This window comes from Dromaius novaehollandiae, chromosome 33, assembly GCF_036370855.1.
Source record: "Dromaius novaehollandiae isolate bDroNov1 chromosome 33, bDroNov1.hap1, whole genome shotgun sequence".
In the NCBI taxonomy this organism is placed as follows: domain Eukaryota; kingdom Metazoa; phylum Chordata; class Aves; order Casuariiformes; family Dromaiidae; genus Dromaius; species Dromaius novaehollandiae.
Genome location: NC_088127.1, coordinates 1,709,682 through 1,733,632, shown reverse-complemented (window position 1 = coordinate 1,733,632; position 23,951 = coordinate 1,709,682). Strand labels below are relative to the sequence as shown.

The following is a 23,951-nucleotide window of genomic DNA, read 5'->3' as shown; positions in this document are numbered from 1 at the left end:
GCAGAACACATGTGGTTTTGTAACTGTCTGAGGCCTATTCAAGCCAGTGCTGCTGCCAAATGGTTGCCCTAACCTGGCTTCTGTTTCTCTCTGCTCTGCTGCTTGTGCACCAGTGTGGTGAGCAGGATCAGTGCACTTAAACCCATTGGTGGCAGCATAAGTATTGGAGCACACTGAAGGGTGGGCAGGGGAAATGTGGGACTGCTTTATTCAGCAGCAGTTCGGGTTTAAAACTCCTTGGCTGGTCTTAAACTAATTGCATAGGCAACAGGCTCATAACTGACTCATAGGAAGGTGAAGGATCTGAAGGTGGTGAAAGGCGCTTCCTTCAAATTTGAGATGCCTTCTTGTAATTACAGTATTGTTGTAAATCTGTGACCAAGGGGCCTAGTCACTTTGAGTATTCCTGGCTCTCCAAGTCAGGACCTGACTTCTTGATACCTTGTTTGTTCTCTGCCATGAGAAAGCAATTTACATAGTCAGAATTTACATAGTCCAAGGAAAGACTCTGGAATATGTTTGCACAACTTTGTCCTCCAGGTATTTCTAAAATGCATATAGAAACATCTTGAAAAGCCCCTGTGCCTGTGTCTTGTAGATGGCATCACCAGTTTGAAGGTGTACAATTTGCAAGAAAGTGATGATGATAGGTTCTCTTTTTTTTTTTTTTTTTTTTTTTTAAAGCCTGCATAACTTTCTGGCAGGTTCTTCTGACATGATTTTGGCCTTTTGGGGCGGTAGGACAGAGAACATACAGGGAGCCTGAGGTAACTTTCTCCTTCTGTAGTACTCAATACTTGCCCCTTTCATATCAGTGGAATTACTGTCTCAGCCTGTCCTACTCATCCATCTTTACTTCTGTCAATGTTATTAGTGACCTGCTCCCATTTATTGGCTGCCCTGCTCTGTTAATGATTCCTCGGGTCTTTGGCCCTATCTCTTTCCCTTTTGTGTGGGGCCCTCTTTGTAAATCTCTTGCCTACTTTACATAACACTGCTTGGCTCTGCCAAGCTCCATGAAGTATTTGACTGGCAGTAGATCAGGGCTGTGCTTTGTGATAACATTGTTCCTTTGGGAACAGATGATGGTAGGAGGAGGGTGGGAGAATAGGAAATTGGAGTAGAACAGAAATTACTGGGGCCTCTTCAAGATCAGCAGGCATGAATCAAAATAAATGGATGTTGCAGACTCGGCGTTTTTCCTTCATAATTTATACAGCTGTGGTTTGTTAGCACTAAGTGTACTCTTGGTATCTATGCAGTACTTAGCAGGTAAGACAATCTCAGTGAGATGTGTCAAGGACCAGCTAGACAGACATATTGGAAGTCTGAGCTCTTTTGCTAGCTTTGGCATCCAGGCTACAGTGAGGAAAACGCTTCTGGTCTGTGCCTCACTTTCCCTTATGTCTCCTGACATCTTTCCTACATGCTACCACAAAAGCTGTCTTACTCTCTCCCCTTCTTACCTACCTAGTTCAAGGTTTCTTGTGTTGCACTGGGTAAGTGTGGCTGCTATAGCAGATGTGAGGGCTGGATCCTGACCTAAGAGTCTGCTTGGGATGTGGGCATTCAACACAGCATTACAGTTGCCTGGAAAGGGAGCTGTCCCAGGTCAGGCCCTCTTTCCAGATGCTAGGAAAACAGACTTTGCTCCTCTATCAGAGGCATGCCTGTTTTTTCAGAGGAAGACTACTCCACTGCTGCCGTGGGGCAGAGGCTCTAGGGTAGCAGGCAGAGCACGAGTGAGCAGTCACTGTGGGGTGAGCTGGTGCGGTGGCAGCAGTAGGGCCAGAGGGTGCCAGCTCTGGCAGAGCAATGCTGTGCTCACGCTCCTCCTGCCAGGAGCATGCCACCAGCAGATTGGAGCAAACTTGTTCCAGCTAGCACCAGACCAGCCGCTCCAGGACCAGAGGTGCTTGGAAAATGACTCTGGCCTCGATAAAGGAGGCGAGGACTCGGGTTACAGTTCCTGGGTGGATCGTGTCTCCTGCCGGGCCGATGTGTGCGGCCTGGTAAGGCCCGCCTAGGGGAGGGCCCAAGGAGGGACGGGCTCTTCAGGGCTCTTGCAAACTTGCCTCTCAGCAGCAGTGTTTTAGAGCTGTCCGTGACACGCTTTGGGGCTGTAACGCTTGTTTTAAACTTTCCTGTAAAGCTTTTGGCTCTCCTGCTTGGAAAGCACCATTGTCCTCCAGAAATGAGGATCTTCTTGCTGAATAGCTGCCCTGGTTTCCTGTGGTGGGGAGACCAATGCTAAATGTCAGGTTTGGATGCAGTGGTTGTGCTTTCAGGTAAGAATGATATTATTTAGAGTAAAACCTCTTACTGTTTACGGCTTAAACAAAAAAGAAAAAGGGGGGGGAGCAGAAGCTTGAATGTCTGGCCATGTAAATTCATGTGCAGCGGGCAGTGGTAAAACAAGCTGGATTAGAGTCCCTATGAGCTGAGTTAGCCTCTAGAGATCCATTGTTCTGTTTTGATCAGCACTGATTGTGGTTATTAGTGGGAGAATAAGTTCAGCCATTCATCCCTGTTCATTTCCACACTACATTGGCTATCGGTCTGCTCGCAAGTATTGAACATCTTCCCAGACCTCAGGCAGCTGAGTAGCATTTTCCACTTTTGCAAGCAAGGAAACAGAAAAAACAAGGACACTTGCATCTTTACTTTCCGTGTAAAAGGAGTCTGAACTTACTGTGAACCTAGTGCAGTAATTAACTGAGTAAGAAGGAAGATAGCTTGTGCATAGGGATAACAGCTCAGGCAGGGAGAAGAGATGCATTCTGCACTCATTTTGTGTGCTCACACAGAGCAGTGGTTCCTATCCAGTACTGCTTTCCAGGCAGTGTTTGGTTTTAAAGGAGAGACTTGAGCAGAGTTTGAAGTAGTGTGGTTAGAGAAGAATGTGGGTTTGTGTGTTCTGCAGAAAAGGGGTCACTGAATTGTTGCTGCATGTAACTAGTATCTTATTTTACCAAGTAAACAACATGGTAAGGAAAAATCTTGTGAGGTCTTGAAGAGTGTAAGCCCTCGGAAGGGGGGTGCTCAGACACTGAACAATAGATTCATCCAGCTCCTTTGTGCATCATGGCACCAGCCTGACTTTGTATCTGCTTGCTGCCGTGGGTAGGGTGTTTCTTTTTCCCAGCCATTCTGTTAAATGTTGATTTGTGGCATTGTCTGCCCTTGATGCAGAGCTCCAAGGTCAGTTTTCTAATTGCAGAGTAGCACTGAAATGGCACACAAGCTCCCAGGACCAGTCACAAGCTTTTACCTGTCAGTACCTCTCGGACCCCACCCAGCTTAGTCTCGCAGAGATCTAGTTTGTAACCTCCATGCATTTTGGAGGGATTTGCTAACTCTCAAACTTTTTCCTGCACTCAAACTGGGTGTTGTCTAAAGTAGCATTGAAGACATTGTCATTAGGATTAATGCTGGGAGACTGTTTCTCTAGATTCGAGTATTATACATGCAGAACACTGCTCCTTAGTGGGTTTATACAGCTCACTAATCCCCACCCCTGATAAAAGTACCATTGAACCAATACTTGTGTAGTGTTTTGAACAAAATGTTCACGATTTGCAAGTAAGCATGCAGTCTACATAGGAAGTTTATGGGGCCTGTCATAGCTGCTGAATCATTAATTTTCACAAAAAGATAAGATTGCTCTCCATAATATTAGGTATTAAACACAGTTCTTATCCAGATTTAACCTGTTGTGGTGCTGGCTTAAAAATGGCTGAGACCTATACCCAGATCCATCAACATGTTATTTAATCTTGATATTTCAATACTACTTAAAAAAGGAACCATGCATGGTATAAGCTCTCTTCGTGCTACATTACGCACAGACAAGTGCCTGTTCCCTGATGATCTTCATTGTATCAGATAACTCTTTCTATAAACTGGGGGGATGGGGGTGAGGGGGAAGGAAGACACTTATGCCACTCCACAGCAAAAATATGAACGGGGCTAAATGGCATTTGACACCTGCTTCCTGTTTATACAGCTGGATAATGCATGGGGTGCTCTGTACCCAGATGACACCTTAGTGTCTCTTCCTCCAGCCTTCTCTCCCCTGCTGCCCTGCTTCCCTCCCGAGGCATCCATGTGTGTAATCTTTAAAAAGTTGCTAACTTCATCAGCAATTTCCTTCTTGATTTGGAGTTTAAACTATCAAAAATGGTTAGAGGAAGCTGTTTGTCAATAAGAATAGTATAGCCTTGGATGTTATGTCTCCACATGAATGGAGATATGACCACTGCCTTCCCGAGATGCCCTACACTGGTGACCATCTTATCGGCCTGTGATTCTTAGTGGTTATGTTCTTTCTATTCCTAAACTTCTCTTCCTTCCTTATTCTTCTATCACTTTCTATTGTTCAAGCCAAAAACTCCAGTCATCTGCCAACTTGCCACACCGTATGTCTGCAGAACCTATTTGGTTGCTTTCATCCCCTGAGCTGCATTGGACCATGTTGCTCTCCTAAATAGTTCTATAGCTTGGGATCTATAGACATCCTATTACCTATTGAGGGCTCAAAGGAGAGGAAGGGTAGATGTAGATGTGTCGTTACAGTACTAGTTCATGTTTGCCCATGAGGCTGGTTGATTCCTCTATCTCCTTTTTCCTTTTCCCACCAGTATTTGTAAGAATAATAGTATTTCCCTAATCTGCAGCAGGAATAGGTTTTTAAAGTAAATTAGTTCATGGCTGTATCGCTTTCTCATCTCATGGTAAAGATAGCCATATACTAAAGCAGGCTGATAAAGAACCTATTAAGCAGCTGAGATCAAAAGTTCAGCTGCAGGTATGATATGCTTTGCAGGCCCAGCCATCTTGTTTGCACAAGCAGGCATGTGTGCAGGCAGAGGTGGGTGCGGTGCAGGTGATAATAAGCTGGCCTGCCTGTGATGACCTCACCTGCCTGTTACTAACAACCATGTTGCTATTGCACCAAGAGTTGCTGCTGGAGTGTCCAGGAAAACTGAGCAGCTGCTGTCTAGCGAATGGAGGAAGGCACAACTAATTAAGATATCAGAGCAATATTCTGAGTTTTGGGTTCAATGGCAATTAAAGTGAATTGCAAGTCAGGAACCCTGCGATTTCTTCGTGTCCGAAGAGGACGGTACTCTTGTTGCGTGGCCTCCGTTACGCTCTCTCTAAAATGAGAATGACAGTTGAGCTCATGAAAGGACATGGAGAACCAATGACTTAATGCACAAAACACACTAGAGTAAGGAAAAAATGCGTCATATTACAGCACCTCACAGTGCTGCGAGGAGGGAGGCTCCAAACTGAGTTTGCCCTTTCTAGCAGGGATTGCAGCCAGCCCTGACTTGAGGTTTCCAAGCTCTTGGTTAGGAAAGGAACATGAATTTCTGGTATGTTGCAGGGTGCAATAATCAGGGTTGTTCTCATCCCTCTGGTTTGTTCATGGTGCTGTATTTTTTTTCCCCATGGTTATACAACAAGATTAGTCTGCTCAATGAACTCGATTATTCTTTTCATAACCTATGTGGCAGGGGAAACTCCTGCAGCCAGGTGCCAGGGAGTTCTTTGACTGCAGAACACAATCACCAGCTCTAAGAAAGCAAATGCTGTGTACCTGCCAACTGTCCTGAAGCTGTGATTGGGCCCACTCTTCCCTTCCAGTTCCATTCCCTGGGCTGCAGAAGGAGATACTGTAGTTGTATGGAGTTGCAAGTCATTCATATATTTACATTAAAAAAGGTTAGGTGGCTGAAAAGAGATAGAAATGAAGTGATTTAGGCTTGACCAAAAATTGGTTGAGTTCTTTGGGGGAGTTGTTTTTTGGGGGGAAAACAAAAGGGCAGAAAAGGGGCTAGCTCTGGAGTAATAATTGCTCATATGGTCTTGTTTTCAGCAGTGCCTAGTGCTTCAAAGAAATGTGAAAAGCCCTTCTTGATACTAATACATCTTTTCCTATCAAGCTTTTCCAGTGAGTTCAACGAGTTTTGAATTGCAGCCTTGCAATGCCTTTCAGACCCAGAAGGGAAGGAGGGAGTTGCTTTCTGCCCAAGTGATTTACTCGTTGATACTCTGAAGCATGGGGTGCTGACCCATGCACTGTTGCATAGCCTAGGATTGCTGCAGATGTTAGAGACTATCCAGCTTTTCCAGAGATCCAGCCCCATGGCAGTATGTGCTGACTTCTTCCTACCATTTACTATTCTGGGCTAAGGAGTGTTTTCCAGCCCAGCTCTAGGTAGTCTCTGCCTCTTGGTCCTGAGTTTGAGAAGTACTTGTCTGTTTTGGAAGGATCAGCAAGGGCAAGTACTGCAAGTAGAGCAGTGTTAAGAAGCAGCTGTGAGTTACATTAGACTTTGAGATAAAATTATCCCAAGCAACAAAAGATGTGCTCAGTGAACCAGGAGCAGCAGTCCAGGGGACTGCAACAGCTGCAAAGACTCATAGTTTTCATCAGAGTAGTGCTTAGTGATTGACTTTCTGATAAACTTCTCTGCTACTGCTTTGTTTTTACATTCCTGAAGTAGGACAGCTGGGACAACAGTAATAGTTATGTCTATCACCCACACAAAACTACTTGGACTGGGGCAAGGAGAATCTCTTATCAGATTGGGGCAAACCTCCTATCCCTCATGAGCATTCACGGTTTCACTGCATCCTCAATATAACTTTGAGGATGGATGAGGAGTCTGCCCATGAGATGTATAGTTCTGTTGCAAGCACAGAAGTGGTTTTGTTGTGGTTCCTGTTGATGTTTCTGTATGCCTCAAGCTCCACCCCCACTTCCATCTGTGTCAAAGGCACTTCTATTGCTCTGCATCTCCCTGGGTTGTAATAGCTGAGTGTGTGCAACTATGGACGCAACAAGCTAATGAGACTCTCTTCCCTCTTTAGGACAGCAGCGATGAAGCACTGTTTCTACAATGAGACTGTGGGGTTCTTCTACAACAACAGCCGCAAAGAGCTGACCACATACTGGAGGACGAAGGATGTCTTGGTGGTTGCCCTGGGCTTGACAGTGAGTGTCATTGTGCTCCTGACCAACCTGCTGGTTATCACTGCTATTGTCATCAACCGGCGGTTCCACTATCCCATCTACTACCTGCTGGGGAACTTGGCAGCTGCTGATCTCTTTGCTGGCATTGCATACATGTTTCTCATGTTCCACACGGGGCCTAGGACAGCAGAGCTCTCCCTGAAGACCTGGTTCATCCGCCAGAGCCTGCTGGACACCAGCCTGACTGCCTCTGTGGTGAACCTGCTGGCAATTGCTGTAGAAAGGCATCAGACTGTTTTCACTATGCAGTTACACAGCAAAATGTCCAACCAGCGCGTGATGATCCTGATCTTCTGTATTTGGGTCACAGCCCTGCTGCTGGGGCTCATCCCATCCTATGGCTGGCACTGCCTCTGTGCCCTGGAAAAGTGTTCCAGCATGGCACCGCTCTACAGCAGGAGCTACTTGACCTTCTGGGCCATCTCCAACCTGGTCATATTCCTGATCATGGTGGTCGTGTACACACACATCTTCATCTATGTCAAAAGGAAGATGACACGGATGTCCAAGCACACCAGCTTCCACCCCCGCTACAAGGAGACCATGATCAGCCTTGTCAAGACAGTCACTATTATACTCAGTAAGTCCACTTGCTTTGGTTAATCTAAATTATGCTTTGTGCTTCCATCCTGGGTTGTACAGGGCTGGAGAGGTGAAGGTGCTCTGTGGGGAGGGACTTTCTGCTTTGCTGGTGTCTGAATCTGCTGGGGTGATGGTTTGGTTTGGCTGTTGGGTAACTCAACAGTTTCAGGACTGCTCTACCCCATGGGTGGGAGCAGTAGCTCCTAATGGAAGTGTCTTGTGGAATACGGGGTGCCAGCATTTCCCTAGATTCTTTCCCAATGCCTCCATCCTACCCATGGTGTCATCCACAGTGGCACAGGTGTTTTGAAGATGACCAACTGCTGTGGGGGACGCTTCCAGTCTAGGCAAGCTCTCAGCTAGTCAGTCTGCTCACTTCTGACTCTTTGCAGTAGTGCTATGGAGGACCCTGTTTCTCAGGAAGAGCAAGAAATGTTCTGGATCAGCATTATAAGTGGGTACTGTAGGACATGCACAGCAGCTCCAGGGTTGTTAGTTGCTTGCTGGGATAACAAATTGGTTATCTATCTGTTTCTACTGTTTTGTTTTCATTGGAAACTGTCAATGTGCTGTTACCTATTACTTTCTTGTCGTTGGAGAAAATATTGTGTTTTCTTCTCTTGTCGGGTTTATTTCTTAAACGAAACTGAGCTAAAAACATTGACTTAACTTTCTTGAATTTGTATGAGCTGTAACTGGAGCAACTGTGTAGTTAGAGGGGAGTGCAAGCTCCTGAATCTCTTCATCTCTTCTCCTCTGACATGGCTGTGCTCAGGAGCTGCTCCTCTGGTTAGCAGAGACGAGGGACTGTTACTATTTTGATTTCTTAATGTCTCTGGCTACCGAAATGCAGATGCTTTGGACAAACAAGAGGCTCTTTTATGCATTCTACTCTTACATGGAGGAGACACGCTAAAGGTTTGCATGGAATTAGGAGCTATAATCAGGCCGTATAAAGAAGCAGCACTTTAAAGGATGGAAAGCATGATGAGCAGAGGGCAGACATTACAAGATGACAGGAAAAGAATATGGAAGTTGTGTCCAAATTCTATAGACTATTTACTGGAATAAAGCACTAAACTTCTGTCTTTTTCTTTCTTTCTTTTTTTTTTTTAACAGCTTAGTACTGGGTCTCAGTCTGCTCTGGTAAATATGTCACTGAAAACTCTAAACTCTTAGTCAAAGCTACACTCCATGATCACTGGATCTCCAGCAGAGTGCTAACTGCCTGTGAGTTACTCTGTCTACATTAGCAGTTCATAGTGCAATAGGAGTAGATCAGTAACTGCAAGTGGTTGGTTTTGAGGCTCTCTCTCTGCAGGATACTTAGCTTTATTCAGATATATGTTCTTCTGCCTAGCGCTGTGCATCTTAGTAAGCTGGCTAAGCTACTGATATAAATTGGTAAAGCTTCTTTGAAACAAACAGTTCTGCTCCATGTATCTGAGGAGTGTGGCCCCAGTTTTGTCCTTATTTTATAGGCTCTTTGTGTGGAGGCTTCTGCTCTTTAATCCACAAGCAGCAGCATGCCAGTGTAAAGAGCTTGCGGGTGTCTCTGAAATACACCATATGTCTGTGAAACACTAGTGATCTCCTAACAACAGAGGCTGCTGCACCCCTGCATTGTGCTTTCAGCAGCGTATCATTCATGATTTTTTGTAACGGCTTTTGTCTCATGCTTTAATATATGGAAAGGTTTTTTTGTTTGTTTTTAGTGAAATAAGTCAGTGTGTTTGAATCTTCTGCAACTCAGCTCGACTCCGGGCTTATGGTCACAACCCTTTGCTTGCAAATCTTTTCTGATAAGTGCAGAATTTGCTCCGTCAGGAAAACCTCGTAGCTGCAAACAAAGACTACTACTCCCTTGCAAACTCCCGCTGGCAGAGCTGGGCTCGGCGGGGGAGGGGAGGGGCGGGGCGGGGGCAGTGGGGAAAGAGCCGTCTGGCTCCTCCGTGCGTCCCTGTTGGGGCACGTGAGCTTGCGTGTCCTGTTGCAACTTGTGAACAGCGAAACTAAGATATTTTGCCTGTTCCTGTCTGTGTGATGTCCTCTTCCCTTCCTTACAATCGCTCTATCTCTCTTGTCAGCCGGGAGTTCATAGCTGCCGCGGAGCTGATCAGATGCAGCACAGAGGTTCAGCAGAGCTAAGGAATTGCCACTGCATGTATTTTGCACAGTCAGGAGTGGAGGAAGGCTTGTTCTGTTTCCCCTTCCTTCCTGAACAGTATTAGAGGGTCACCCAGTGGGATCAGCAGATTGCTTAATTCTGTGGGACCTCACAAGATCAACCAGGAGGCAGAGGGTCAGCAGGATGGGAATACTGGCCTGGAGGAAAAATAAAATGCATCTCCTTGTTCTGGGAGGTCCCTTTCTTCTCGATGCCTATACTCCTGACTTGGCCTGCCTTTGTCTTCTGCCTTGAGGTACGAAGAAGGTTGGATCAGAGGAGGGCTCAGAACAGCTGCTGTGGTTTTACAAGGAATTGGGACTGGTGGCTGTGGATGGACAGAGCAGGCAGGTACCTGATGTGGAAGGTGGTGAGGGACAATGAAGGGTGGTGGTGAGGCCCTTGTGATTCTTGTAATGTAAGCCAAGCATTTTTTTTCTTCCTCAGTGGGGCAGTGTCAGAAGTGGTAGTGAGTTGTGTACCAGTCATTTTGCAGGAGGAAATGCAGGCAGAGGGAGCAAGTGAGAGGGTTTAATTGCTCAATTTGGGAAAATACCCTTCAGTTCAGACTTGTGACTGCAGAGAGTTTTTTTTCCTCCCTGTGAAAGCCCTGCTGTAATTCCTCCTCCACCCTAGATCCCTGGCCTTCTGCAAAGTTGGACTCTGCACAGAGGAATACTTTGCACCTTATGCATCAGAGGGCGTAGCTGCTGGTGAGTGTGTGAGGGAGCAGCAGGAGCTGTGTGAATGTGTCACTTCATTGGAAGGCAAGGTATCTGCATCTTATAATCCTGTAGGTCATGAGCATTAAGGATAGGTACGGACGTCTACCTGAAAACCAATAATAAAAAGTCCAAGGTACATCTAGAAACGAAGAGCAAATTTTCCCACAGATTAGTTGTGCGGGACAGGATCTAATGATGAGCAAACAGCACAGCTGAGTCACTAGTGACCACACTGGGCAGAGATTATTAAGAATGTGGATTTCTTTCTGAATACTGTAATTCCCATTAAGGAGCAAAGAAAACAGCTAGATTTGCAGGCACAAGCCTAAAACTTTAGGTACCTGTTCAGTGCTCCCATCTTTGATGTACCCCTAGCTTTACTTAATGCTGCTGGGAGCCAGTCTCTGAACAGAATCTGGCTTTCATTGCGGATGCTGAAAACCTGGCTCTAAATGTTACATCACTAAGCAAGGAGATCCCTTTTCTGCAAGCCCACTCAAATTACAAGAACATGTATCAGGATCTCCTTTTGTGTCAGCCAGAAGTCTATATTTTTGCTAAATTTAAAATGAGAGAAGGCAGTGTCATGTCTGCAAGTGCAGAGAAAGCTGCCTGGCCCAGATGTGATGGCTGCTGTGCCGGCCCTCTGGGAATGTGATTGGCTTAAATAAAAAGGGTTACATGATACAGTTGCCTGTAATCAGCAGGGAACGTGTCCGGAAATTTAGGAGATCCTTTTCTGTGTTTCTTTGACTTTCCACCAGTGCAGCATTTCATTTAATGAGCGCCTTAAATTCAGCCTCTCATTCTGGTGCAACTCTTCTGGCTGTTTTTCAGTAAAGGGTGTAGTTGCAAAGTTCCTAGTGAGTCCGTTCTTTTCCACCCTTTCCCAGGAGACACAGCAGGGTGCAGCTCCTGTGCTTTAAGATATAACCTTATGCATGAGTTCCAGGAGCACTGATGAGTGAGTGCTCCATTTACGTCAGCCTTAAAGTTAAAATCATGACCGTAAAAAGCAGGGTTTTAGGAACTGCAGGCACCTCCCACTCCATCATGCAAAACAGCAATTATCCTTTTGCTAAAGAGCTTTGCAGGTGGTGGCAAGAACATAGTATTGGCCTGACTGACTGGGTCATGGAGCCTGTCCAGCTCAGTCTTCATGTTGGCCAGCCCATTGTTGGGTAACTTTCTGCCCAGAAATGAAACAGACTTCATTGAACTGCCCTAAATGTTGGCTAGGACTCTTCTGAACTTATATTATTAACTGAAAGCCCCATAACTGTATGAGCTAGAGAGAGGATTCCATTCAAAATGTACTACTTTTGACTCTTAACTTTATGACCCATTCTCCTTTTTGAAGGGAGTAGCGTATGAGTAGGAAATATGGATGTTTTATCTTCTACTTTGTAAATGGAATAATGGGGACGAAGGGAGGTAAGCAAAGCTACTTGAAACTTTTTTTTTCCTGATCGAAAGTAGTTTAGACAAAAGAATCAGTGCCTCCATTTTCAATATTTTCTGGCTGAATCCTGTCTTCCTCTAAATTTTTGCTTCATGCTTGGGGAAAACATTTTTCTTTCCCCATTTCCAAATGGCGTTTCCATTTCCATTGTTGTTTCCAAACAGCAGCGATTCTCTTGAGCATCTCCAAGGTGAGTGGCCAGGCAGGGCCAAGAACCTGCTCTTTCTCTAACAAGGGTTCTTCTCTTCCCAGGTGCCTTTGTTATCTGCTGGACTCCAGGACAAGTTGTGCTCCTACTGGATGGCTTGGGCTGCAAGAGCTGCAATGTTCTAGCTGTGGAGAAATACGTCCTTTTGCTGGCAGAGATCAATTCGTTGATAAATGCTATTGTCTACTCTTACAGGGACAATGAGATGCGCAGCACCTTCCGGAGGATCCTCTGCTTCATCTGTTATAGGAATTCCAGATACACCCCTACAGTAGTGAAGTTAAACACTACAGACCGCAGAACACTTTCTCAGAATGGGCACTTTACTGTGGACTCCTCTATTTAGTTCCTCAGTGCTGTGCTCGTCTCCGCTGGTCAACAGCAACCCTTTTCTGACCAAAAGCGCAGAGACTGAGTGACCTGCTTCCAAAGCAGTACTGACTTCTTTTATGTTCTCAAGCATAAATATTTGTATAAAATACTTGTCAGCCATATGGGGCCAAGAAGCTTTTAAGGAACTGAATGGTGCGTTATTTAGGACAAACATACTTTGAGTAGTATTCTTATTAAAGACTGCTATTTTTTAATGCAAAATTGATTTAATTTAGCAGCATCTAGAAGTATGCTACATGCAACAAGAATCTCGTGTGACCTTCTCTCCATGAGCAAGGTATTTTCTTGGTACTTCAGTATTACCACTTTCAGAAATAGCCATTCCAATGGTAACAAATTCCAGAGTCAAAGCCCAAAGCTCTTAAGCTGTACTCATTGCTTCCTAAACAGAGCTGCTTTCTGTTTCTCAAGGGAGTCTTTTTCAGGTTGTGTTCTACCACTTTCAGAAGTCACATTCTTCTAAAGGCCTCTTCAGAGAGGAATCTGTTTGTGAATTACTTCCTGAGAAGCAGATTGTTGCTTTCCCAAGTATCTGTTACTGAAATTCAAAGTATTTTGGGCTTCTGCAGGATGTATGAGGAGCACCTTCCTAAAACATTGAGTGGTGCCTCAACCGACTGCAGTTGTTTGTTCCGCTAAGTGATACTAGGTGGTATTCACAAATTGATTGCCTTTTCATAAGTGTGGAGTGAGTCATATTCCCCTGAAACCGTCTTTCTACTCACTGAAAGCCCTTTGGGACAGGTTTACATTAGATTCCAAGGCAATCCGTATTTTGCCTTAGGTTTTAATGTGCAGTTTGTACCTTAACATTCAGCTGTTCAAATAATGTGTTAACAGTCTGTTCAAATGTAATCTTTCTCTCAGCAAAGCATCATAAGAAATTAGCAGTATTATTTAACATTAGTGCATGTAGGACCTAGTTCTCTGCTGAGTAAATCCATTTACTGCACCTGACATACAGTGTAAACCGTCACTCTCGCTTTTGAGACCATGACTGGAGAACAGACATTTTGCTGGCAAGAGAATATTCATGACTTGACCAAGAAGCTGTAAATACTTCTCCAGGTCCTTTTACCTTAATGCTTTGTTAACAATGTGAAAGTGCCTGCATCAGTCAAATCCAAAGCTAGTCTTTTACCATGGGCTCCAGTGGGAGCAGAGAGGCCAATAGGAAGCAGTTCTTTAAAATTCTAAATTTAAAGGCTTTGTTATGAAGTTTTCAGTGTTTAAAAAAAAGAAAAAAAAAAAGGAGGAAAAAAAAAAAAAAGCCTGGTTCTGTCAGATGATCAGCTCCCTGACAGATCACCTCGGCTGACTTTGCAGGAAGAACACATAACTTACCTGGGGGATTGTTGAGTCAATGTGGACTTCAATTCATGTCTGTCTACAGACTTTTTCTTGCAGAACATGGTCAAGAAGTGACTATGTTAAGATGACGGTACCCTGGATTGACTAAAACAGTTCTGGAATATGGTCCATGTTTTGTTGTCCCAGAGACTTGCTTTCATTCTTTTCTTCCCCCACTAAATCTCCCCACTGTGAAGGCCTGGCTCTGGGGAAGTGCTATTTCCCAGTCTTGTGTTGTGATGCTGGAAGGGAGAGATACTGGCCTTGATGCTTGCACCCATCGTGACTTGCTGTGGAGGGGCCTGCCATGCTGCTGATCTGCGCTTTGTGTAGGTTGTCTGTGATGCCATATCACAGGCCAGTGGGAATGTGCATGTGTTGTATCTGGGGAGGGTGTTAACCTCTGGGAAGAGGTAGTGAAGAGAAATTGGCGGCAGTAACTCTTTCAGTCAGCTATTTGCAGCCAGAGTAGGGTGTATGGCTGCAGCTTTGGTCAACTGTTTTCAAACAGCTGGTTTTGGAAAATTTCTCAGCGTTAAAACCTACCGGCTAGTGGAGCTAAGAGAATGGATAATGTTTTCTTTTATTGCCAAAGATTCCTAAGTATAAATATTTTCCAGTGAAAATGAATACTCAGGTATCAGGCTATGTGTACACACTGCAGCTGAAGTAGGTGGCCAGTCTGCTGTAGCAGGGGGAAGACTATTGTGGACACCTGGAAAATCATTACTGCGTGGAGTGGTGAGGCTGGCACAGAACAAACCTAGACCTTTTCTTCCTGCTTTCATGAATATCCCCAAAGCACAAAGTGCATAAGTCCTACTTTACACACAGTTTATTTTACAAGTAAATACATGTCAAGTTTTGTCTCATTTATTAACAAAGGGAAGGAGGGGAAAGTGAGCCTTCATACTCTCTAGGTGTGGGATCAGTACCAGTGTGATTTAAGGGTGGTGGTGGGGAGATCTGACTATGCTGTGTTTGGTTGTGAATTAATATTTTTAGTGGGCGAGATGACACATGGCTTGCAAAAGAATTCCAATTGGCTTTTATGCCCAATTGGGCCTTTAATAAGCTGTACACATTCTTCCCAGAGGGCTCTGGTAACTAGCCTGACCTCACTGTGCTGCTGGGTTGCAGCTGTTGAGCTGTGTTACAGCAATATGATCCTACTCTTGGAAGTACTTCTATGTAGGTACCCTCAACATAGGCAGACTTTAAGTCACTGACAGTTGGCTTCTGATGTTTTATGATCACCATGTACAGATGATCTTTGAGGGGTTTGGGGTATTTTAAATGGTTTATTTAAATTTATCCTGGTTATCAGACTAATGTGAATACTAAATAACTCTTGTAACACAACTTTGCTGGAAAACTTATCAATGATTTGACCAGTTTGTACCAAGCAGACACTTTCCTGGGAACATCCTCTGGGAAGTCAGGACGTCAATACTTCCAGTATAAAAATGGAGTCTGTTTAATAATGGTAATTGAATGTATAAATGCAGCTTGTGGTCTAGCCAACTTCAAAATGCATGTTTTTGCAAATGAAAATAGCAGCTGATGAGTGTAAGGAAAAGAAAAATCCCAAACCTTTAATGGAGCTTGCCTCCAAGTGATAGCTGCCACTCATGAGGAATGCAGAGAGGTTGCCTGGAATTCTTAAACACAATTTCTCTTCCTGAGTGACTGCAACCCTTAGAATTCTGGCTGCTTCCAGCTGGCTGTAATAGATGAGAGAGCAGGAAATTAGGAGGCATAGAAACTAGCCTGAGAAGTGCTGTTTTCAGTGAGATTTTAAAAGAGATGGTGAATCAATGAGGCAGAAGAGATAGGAGGAGGATTTTAACAAACCTTCCAATAATGAAGATGGGGGGAAGGGAGAGGGAGAAACATAAATGGTGTGTATATAGAACATGCATCACAAAATGAGATGACTTTAAGTTGTTCAGTATTCGACATGACACCTTTACTTTTTAGTTTTCTTTGGAAACACAAATCCTTATCTAACTACATAGAAGGAGAAATCATGTTGCAGTGCGTTTTCTACTCACTTTTGTGTACTGAGCAAGACACTTTGCAGAAAAGGGTGTGGTGTTATCCGATTACATGTTAGCTTTCCAAAACAGCTTAGAAGACCTTAAATATAACTTTATCATTGCATAAAGAGTTGGATGCTGTCAAATTTATGGAATTCCTGGTCTTTTTTGCTTTTAATTCACATAAAGCCTCTGCTGCATCTTAGCTTAGTGTGGAAGACACAATGTGGCCATATCCCTCCTTCTGTTCAGTTTGAGAAGAAAAAAACCCTTTTTTAATCACAGTATGAAACTGCCTTTGAAGGTTCATCGCTGGTTTCCTCAACCTTCTTTTAATGTGCAAACTTCCCTGCAGACTGAAATTATCATCATCATTATTATTATTATTATTTTTATTATTTTAATGGCAGAGAGGCATGCGATTGTTCTAGATTTAGTGTGTGTTGGGTGGGAGGAAGGGAGAGACACCTAGGAACTATTTTTAAGGGATCAAATACGGGACAAGTGAGAACACCCAACTTGATCAAAGATAGGGCCGTATGGTTCCAGGAATGAGAGGTCATGCCTTGCTGACTGGTTGAAATTCCTTAAGCAAGCTGCTGCCAAAAGTAATATGGGTTTTGGTGTGTTTTTGGGGAGGGTAACACTTTGGAGATTAATACTGTAGGGACTGATGCACTTTGAAAGTTTGTTTTATTGAAAGAAAAAAAAAACTGCAGGAAGGAAGAAGACAGAACAAGGGGGAAAAGTGAAATTAATAGGGGGAAGTTGGTGATGGTAGGGTCTTTTTTGTTTTGTTTTTAAATTTTGGTTCTTCATTGTTCTGACCTTCTGAGACATGGAAAATGGAAACTAAAGTGGCTGATACACTTACTGTAAGTGTAGCCAATGCAAAAGATGAGTTCTTTGGAGGCAGTTGTGCTCTTGTGGGTCTTGAGCACTGTTGGAATATCAGGGCTAAGAGTTTATTTTTAATGTGCAATGGTCTGGTCTGCATGATATGATAGATAGTTTAGTAGCCCGCCCATCCATTTGAATTGGGCTTCCCCCAGTTTAAAGCCAGAAAGAGTATAGAAGCTTGCGGTATAAGCAGTTCTTCCTGACTTGGGGCACATGTTAATGCAGCAGGGAAGTGAAGCCTGGTGATTCCTCCCTGCCCTGCAGTGGATGGCACATGTAGCTGAGATAACTTAGGAAAGAAAGGTCACACTGATGATACAATACTTACTTCCCACGGTTCTTCTGTGAAAAGCTTTTCTACAAAAAGCATAAGGCTAATAGCAGAGAGTAGTCGGGTTTCATGAGTCAGTCACTTCATGGTCTACTCTTCTGCAAAATATGTGAATGTGACTTCCGCACTGTGAGCAACAGTGAGAAAAGCCCCAGTGTCATTTCATGTGAAAACTGTTACAGCTCTTAGTCCAGCTTCAAACTAAGCTTCTAGAAGATGCTTCTTCCTCTTTAACTGTTTGGTCTTGACCAGGTTTTGTCCTTATGCTGTGAGTGTCACAGGAGAGAATCTTAATTACACTGTGACAGTCAGAGGTAGGTCTCCAAGTTAGAGCATTTTTGTGCTGGCTTGAGATCTTTGCTAAATTGAAAATTAGTCTCAGGGTTAATTACCACATTCAGCTCCGGTCATTGGCTGGACTCAATGTTCAATGTTCCGCGTGTTCAGCAGCTCTGAAAAATAGGCTGCCTTTTCTTTTTTTTCCTTTTTTCTTTTTCTTTTTTTTTTTTTTTGAGTCCGTAGCTGTTCTGCTGTTCTGCAATCATTAGAGTCAGTAATCTTACATGAATGTTGTATCACAGGTTTTTAGCCAGTTATTTTCATCCTTCTTGGCATAAGCTGATTTCCTTCAGCTACTGGGATGTTGAAGGGAAATTCATTGTTTCCAGCTGATCCTATAAAAACCCCTGCAGAATGTCTGAGCCTTTCTGAACCTGTTAGTTAACAGGTAGTTAACCTGTTAGTACAGATTTTTGGTCTTAACATCGATTCCTTTTTGAAGTGTCTCTTGCATCATTCTCACAGTGTTCATCAGGGCCAGGCAGCTGGTTCTTCTGCAGATGTTGCCAGACACCAATTCCAGAACTGAGTGTTCCCTTTGTGAATACTGTAACCAGTATTGCTCACCCCACCCAGGTGGGGAATGACACAGGAAGAGGAATGATAATTTTAGGGTGAGCAGAACAAGATTACAGCAGGCACCAGGAGGAAGTGGTAAGAAGCAGCTCTGATTTACCTGCATTCCCCAGCAGAGAAAATAACTGTCCTTTAGTAATGCCTGTTTGCTGATGTATTTCAGCTCACAGTCTCCTCAGAGAAACTTGTACTGGTAACAGAGAGCATTCACCTGACTTTGCTTGGCTTATGCCCAAAAAGGAGCCAGCATATGGTTGTGTCCCATGGCCCTTTTAGAACTCAGTCTTACTCTCCAGGTTTTCCCCTCCTCGCTGAAAGCAAGGAATACAAATTGGGGGGGGGGGGGGGGAGGAAAAACATGCCTATGGCTCCTCAGAAAGATTTGCCTTGTATTATGCTAGAACGTGCCTGTAAATGTCTCTAGTACTGTGGAGTGTTCTAGTCATGCCCTTGAGTCCCAAGCACTATGTGGAAAGAAACTCCAAAAACAGTATGAGAATATCTTTCTTCTAGGATTCATAGATCATGTGGTCATCTGAATTTAAGTGCCACCGACCAGGGTGTGAGGGGCTTGCACACTGAATTTTGCCCCAGTATAGTCACTGTTACAAAATGTTTTTTCAGTGCTACCCAACTCCCATTCTGAGCACTTACTACCTGCTTTTGTCTTTGTACGAATAACACAGCAAGGTAGAGCAGTGGGATCTGGAGATGCCAATAACTGACTGACTTCTGTGCTATATGATGGCACAGAAAGATGTGCTTTTGGCACAGCTGCTCTTCTATTTTCCTTGCTCTCTCCATGGCTTGGGGACTTCCACTGAAATGTTTCTCTCTCTCTCTCTCTCTCTCTCTCTCTCTCTCTCTCTCTCTCTTTTATTTATTTATTTTTATCCCTTCCCCTCTCTGGCTGTTTGAACTATTCAGGGAAATTGCACTCTATTACAAATAGAGTTCAAAGATACATTCTTGTATCTTGATGCTTTCTGCTATGGGCTGTAGAGACTGGAATGCAGCTTTCAGTTCTAGAACAGTTTTAATTTACCATTTTCTTAATCTAGATGTAAAAAGCTATTTAGTTCACAGCCCATAGCAGCATTTGGAAATGTTTCTACCAAAAACCCTGACAGATCACTGCAAGCCCAGGAGGCGCTTCAGAAACATGGCTAAAGCCAGAGAACTAGGAGGATGCTGTAAATCTAGCACGGATGGGATACCCTCAGGGTGCTGAGGGTTAACTGTGCCTTCTGTCACACTGCCAGGAGACGGTGTGCTTTGTCTGACAAAGCACAGAGCTGGCTTGAATGGTGAACAAAGCTGCTCAAGAGCTGGCTTAGGCGGCACACTTTTTTTAACCTCCCGCATTATCAGCAGCATGGCTTAGCACTGCATGGGGTCTGAGGTACGGACTGCAGCCTTCTTCATCCACACAGTAACTGTGTTTGGCATTACTGAGGCTGTTGCAGCAGTAGCGAAGAAATATATAAGCAATTAGAAGTTGAGCCTTTGTGAATTAACTACAAGCAGAAGTCAGGAACGGGATGACAGTACGCACGATGGGATGCAGCTCTCCAGAGCCCGCAGAGGTCTTTGCAAACGACGTTTTTAAATGGTGAGTGTGAGATCCACCTTGGAATAAGCCTGGCAGTCTCCTTGCTGGCAGGAAAATCTTAGCAGCTGCTACTGGGATGAATCTAGCTCCTCTGCAGTGTGTTGTAGCATGTGTCCACTGGGAGGCAATACAGGTCAGTTTTTCTTTCAGTGTGTGTCTTCCTGTTCTTTGCCTGGTGCTTGGTGTCCCCTTCTCCCCTGAGAAGAGGATGTATAACCTCCCACCAGGAGGCTGTCCTTGAAGTTGGTATGGACAAAGCCAGTGGAGTTCAGGAGCTTTCATCTTACCTACAGTGGGTGTTTTCCTGAAACATGTCCCTGTTACTGGAAATGCTGGAGTAAACGGCCACTGGGGGTCTTTGTCCACTAGACTTGCTGTGAGCTGAATTTTAAACACAGAAGTGTAATTGCTGGCACTGCTGCTATTGGTCATACACTTGCCATCTTGTCTGGTGGCAGGTCAGGGGAAAGGCTACTGCAGACTATCAGAGCACTTTATTGTAGCTGAAGCCCAGACTCTACAGGAAATTGGCTGTGCTCTTATAAAATAGCAGGCCTTGTTCAACGCCATCCACGAGAGGAACCTAGCACTGTTCAGTTCCAGATGAGCAAGGTAGTAAGCAGAGCCGTTTATAATGCCATCACCAAACACAAAGGACTTTCACAGCACCAGAGAGAGATTTTTATGGGCCAGAAGGGACTGTTGGGATTGTCTGATATGACCAGCTGCATAGCACAGGCTATCGATTTCCATCTGATGAGTCTTTCCACGAATCTGCACCTGCTGCTGGACTTAGAGCGTATCTGCTGGAGAGAGATGCACAGTCTTGACTTAAGGCGATGCAGGTCTGGTTCACCCTTTGGTAAACTGCTCCACTTCCATTAACCCTAACTTTCAGCCGTTAGCTCTCACTTTGGCTTTGCCTACCTAGATTAAGCAGGACTCTCCTATCATACATCATCATCCTATTTTAGTACTTACACAATGTTCTCAAGCTGCCTTTTAGCCTTAGCTTTGAGGAGGTAAATAGACCAGGATCTCTAAACCTTTCCCTTAAGGCTGTGACTTGTGAATTGATGTAACTAAATGACATACACCTCAGTGGGAGACAGACATGTCACTTGTTTGCCAACACAGCATTTACATGATTTCTGTATGCTGCTGCCTTGGACTGCAAACACAGTGATCACTGGTCCTGTGGCTAATATAATCCCATCACAACACAAACATTTATTTGAGCTGTGGCTCTTGCTATGGAAATTCCTAGAGATAAGGCATGGATCATAATAGGGGTGAATCTCCATGTGAATTTATGCTCTGTAAGCTTCAGTCTCAGCTTATAACTTGTCAGTTGGCATCTAAGGTCCTGGCTTTAGTTTTCAAATGAACTCCCCCCACACGCACACACCTTTTTGTGCTGACAGGAGAGAATTCACTTGCTAATTATACCCTAGTCCATTTCCTATGGAAACGTGCAGGGTGATTTATCAGAGGGCTGGAGACAGCTCTCCCTATTTCCTTGGCTGCATCAGCAAGAACTTTTGCGAGACAGTTTAATTTCTTGTCATCTTTTAATCCAGCTCCCTTTTCCTCTATAGTCAGTTTGTGAATGAGAAAAGATGGTTTATTAATCATTTTACCAAAAGGCTGAAAAATACAGTATTTCTTCAGTGGTGCTTGCTCTGTATCTCATCAGCCAGCATTCCCAGAGCACTCAGAGCGCCACAGGGTCATAAACATTGAACCCTTGACATGGGAAAATTAGCTCCTTCATTGTGAAAACCCGACAAGTGTAAATGCATGGAGCCAGCTTTTTGCCTTCAGTTATCTTCTTTGGGATTTTAATGCGTGTTACTAGGAACTGGATTGGGCCCACATCCTTTATGAAAGATACTGCTTACAAAGTCTGAGAAGATTTATCTGTATGCTCAGCTTCCCAAAGTAGGGGGTCACTACCTTGCTGAGTTCAGTGGGACAACTTACAGCTCATAAAGCCAGGCGTGTGCCTAGGTGAAGGCTCCAAATCTGTGTTATAACATTGTAATGGACGGAAGATTCTAGGGTGCTACAGAACTTCTCCACTAAACGGTTGTGAACTAGAAGCCTGCCTAAAGCTGCAAGATAAATACTACTGGCATTATCATTTTACTGATGAGCAGGGCAATTTTGGTGATTTCAGTTAGGATAATAAAGGGGGAGGGGTTGATTGTTCGGAGCCAAGTCATGATGGTGGGATCGTGGTGTTTATCTGTTTCTTCTGCCACTGTCATTTTTTTCCTTCCCTCACTCTGCCTCTCCTGTCTTCATTTTCCCCTCTTCCAGTATGGTGCCTTTCCAAATAAGCCATCCTTTATTTATGAAACTATTTTCTGTATTAGTGCTTAGTAATTTTGGCCAGAATTTCTTACCTGAAATAACTAAGGCAAGACATGTAAATCTGAAATCAAGAACCTAGATGGATTTTGTTATTCCTTGTATGTAGATGTTAAGACTCAATTTTAATTATTCATATGTGGAAATTTTAACAAGCTACAAAAAAAGGTACAAGTCATATTGCGTTGTGAGCTGATAAGAACTAAAGGGTCAAAGTTAATAGCATGGACAAGATTTTGAAAACTTTGTGAAGAAACACCTTCTTCATCTCCTCCCCATTAATTCTGCAGAAATGAAATCTTTCATTGCAAGACAGGGCTGAATAGAACATGGTCATCCATCTTGCTTCTGCTAAAACAATTAGAACAATTTCCCTAAGAGGGAGAGGAGCAAAGTTGCTGACAAACAGGATTAAGACTGGACGTAAAATACTTGTCACAATTACTGTATCTTTTCTGGAGTTATCTGGTGAAAGAAAATCACTATGTGGGGTCACTTGTTTAAAAAAAAGGGGGGGGGGGGAGAAAGCAATTGCTGCACAAGACCTATGCTCATTCTGCTCAACTCCAAGAACAAGAAGTCTCTAAATAGGAGACCGATGTAGAAATAAACCTATATCACTGTCTTTGAAGGCTCAGACAATCAAGGTGTGGTGAACTCAGGTCTCACAGCAGGGTGATAAGAAGGACCCTGCATGTTACCATAATTGCCACTTTTAATAAACTTTTTGTTCAAGAACTTCCATGAATTTGCTACAGAAAATGGAAAAGGTGTTTTAATGTTGTCAGAGCACAGTTACTTCAACTGAACAATTGCCCATACGCTGCGCTCATTCTGTGTGGAACATCCCCAGAGGGTAAGCTCCATATCACTTTGCAGCACACTCATCATTCATCATCTTGTCTAGGAGGGAGTGTTTTGCTTTATAAAGACTTTGCTGAGCAGCCAGAGACGCTGATGTGTCTGGTTGGTGCAGAGACCTGGACACCAAAAGTCTGGGGGAGGGATCAAACCTGAATTTTGTGTACTGAAGCAGAACGAGCACCGGCTTTAGAATATGAATGCAAAAAATAGTTTTTGCAGAATTTGTCATTGTTATGGTAAACAATGCTAAAACTGCAATACTGAATGTTAAGTTACCTTTGTCTAAGAAGTGAAGATTCAAGCGTTGGGTCATTAGCAATCAGGAGCATAGAGGATGCTTCTACTTGAGATGCAGCTGTAAAAAGACATAAATTCTATAAGCGTAGTATACTACTGGAAAGTAAAACTTTGAAAGAGAGAAACAAACAATGACTGATGCAGTCAGAGAGAGCACCGCGCTTCCACATAGGCAATGGAAATTCATAAATGTGTTTGTCTTCTTTTTTAAATTATTTTTTTTCTCAACCATAGGTCTAGATATATTGCAATAATTTAAAAGTAGCAGCTTAGGAAGATATCTGAACTTCACATGAAGCTATCTGGGTGACCCTCCATAAAAAATAACTTTTTCCGCGCTACTTTGTAGCTGTGAACCTTATTCGGCTGCAAATGCATGAGAACAAAGAGTCTTCCAATGTTTGTAATGAATGAACTTGGCCTCTGGTGGAGCAGAAAGGCAGTTTTACAGACAAGGACACCTCTCGAACAATGGCTGCAGACAATCCCTTTGCTCTTTAAGCTGTTTATTGATATGCTGCTTAATCACCTGCACTCTGCATTAGCTTTGGGTTTGAAACCTCTGCAAATGTAGGGCCATGTACAATCACATTAAAGCATTATTTCCAAGGCGATAAAGCAAAGACTGAACATGACAAAGTACAAATTGAGAGCACTTGCACTCTATGCCATCTGCAGATGGAATAAA

At 43.8% G+C, this 23,951-nt stretch overlaps 1 protein-coding gene across 2 annotated transcripts; it reads left to right on the top strand.

The window, feature by feature from the left end:
* Positions 1 to 2,046: 2,046 nt before the first annotated feature.
* On the top strand, positions 2,047 to 16,126 carry LPAR2 (lysophosphatidic acid receptor 2). Of its 2 annotated transcripts, none has more exons than XM_026114987.2 (3): positions 2,047 to 2,288; positions 6,883 to 7,625; positions 12,385 to 16,126. In XM_026114987.2, the coding sequence occupies exons 1-3, from the start codon at positions 2,248 to 2,250 to the stop codon at positions 12,462 to 12,464; spliced, it is 864 nt and encodes a 287-aa protein (XP_025970772.1). In that variant the 5' UTR covers positions 2,047 to 2,247; the 3' UTR covers positions 12,465 to 16,126. The 2 variants fall into 2 exon arrangements, with proteins under 2 accessions (XP_025970772.1, XP_025970771.1); XM_026114986.2 differs by having other exon boundaries at positions 2,051 to 2,288; positions 12,234 to 16,126.
* Positions 16,127 to 23,951: the final 7,825 nt, after the last annotated feature.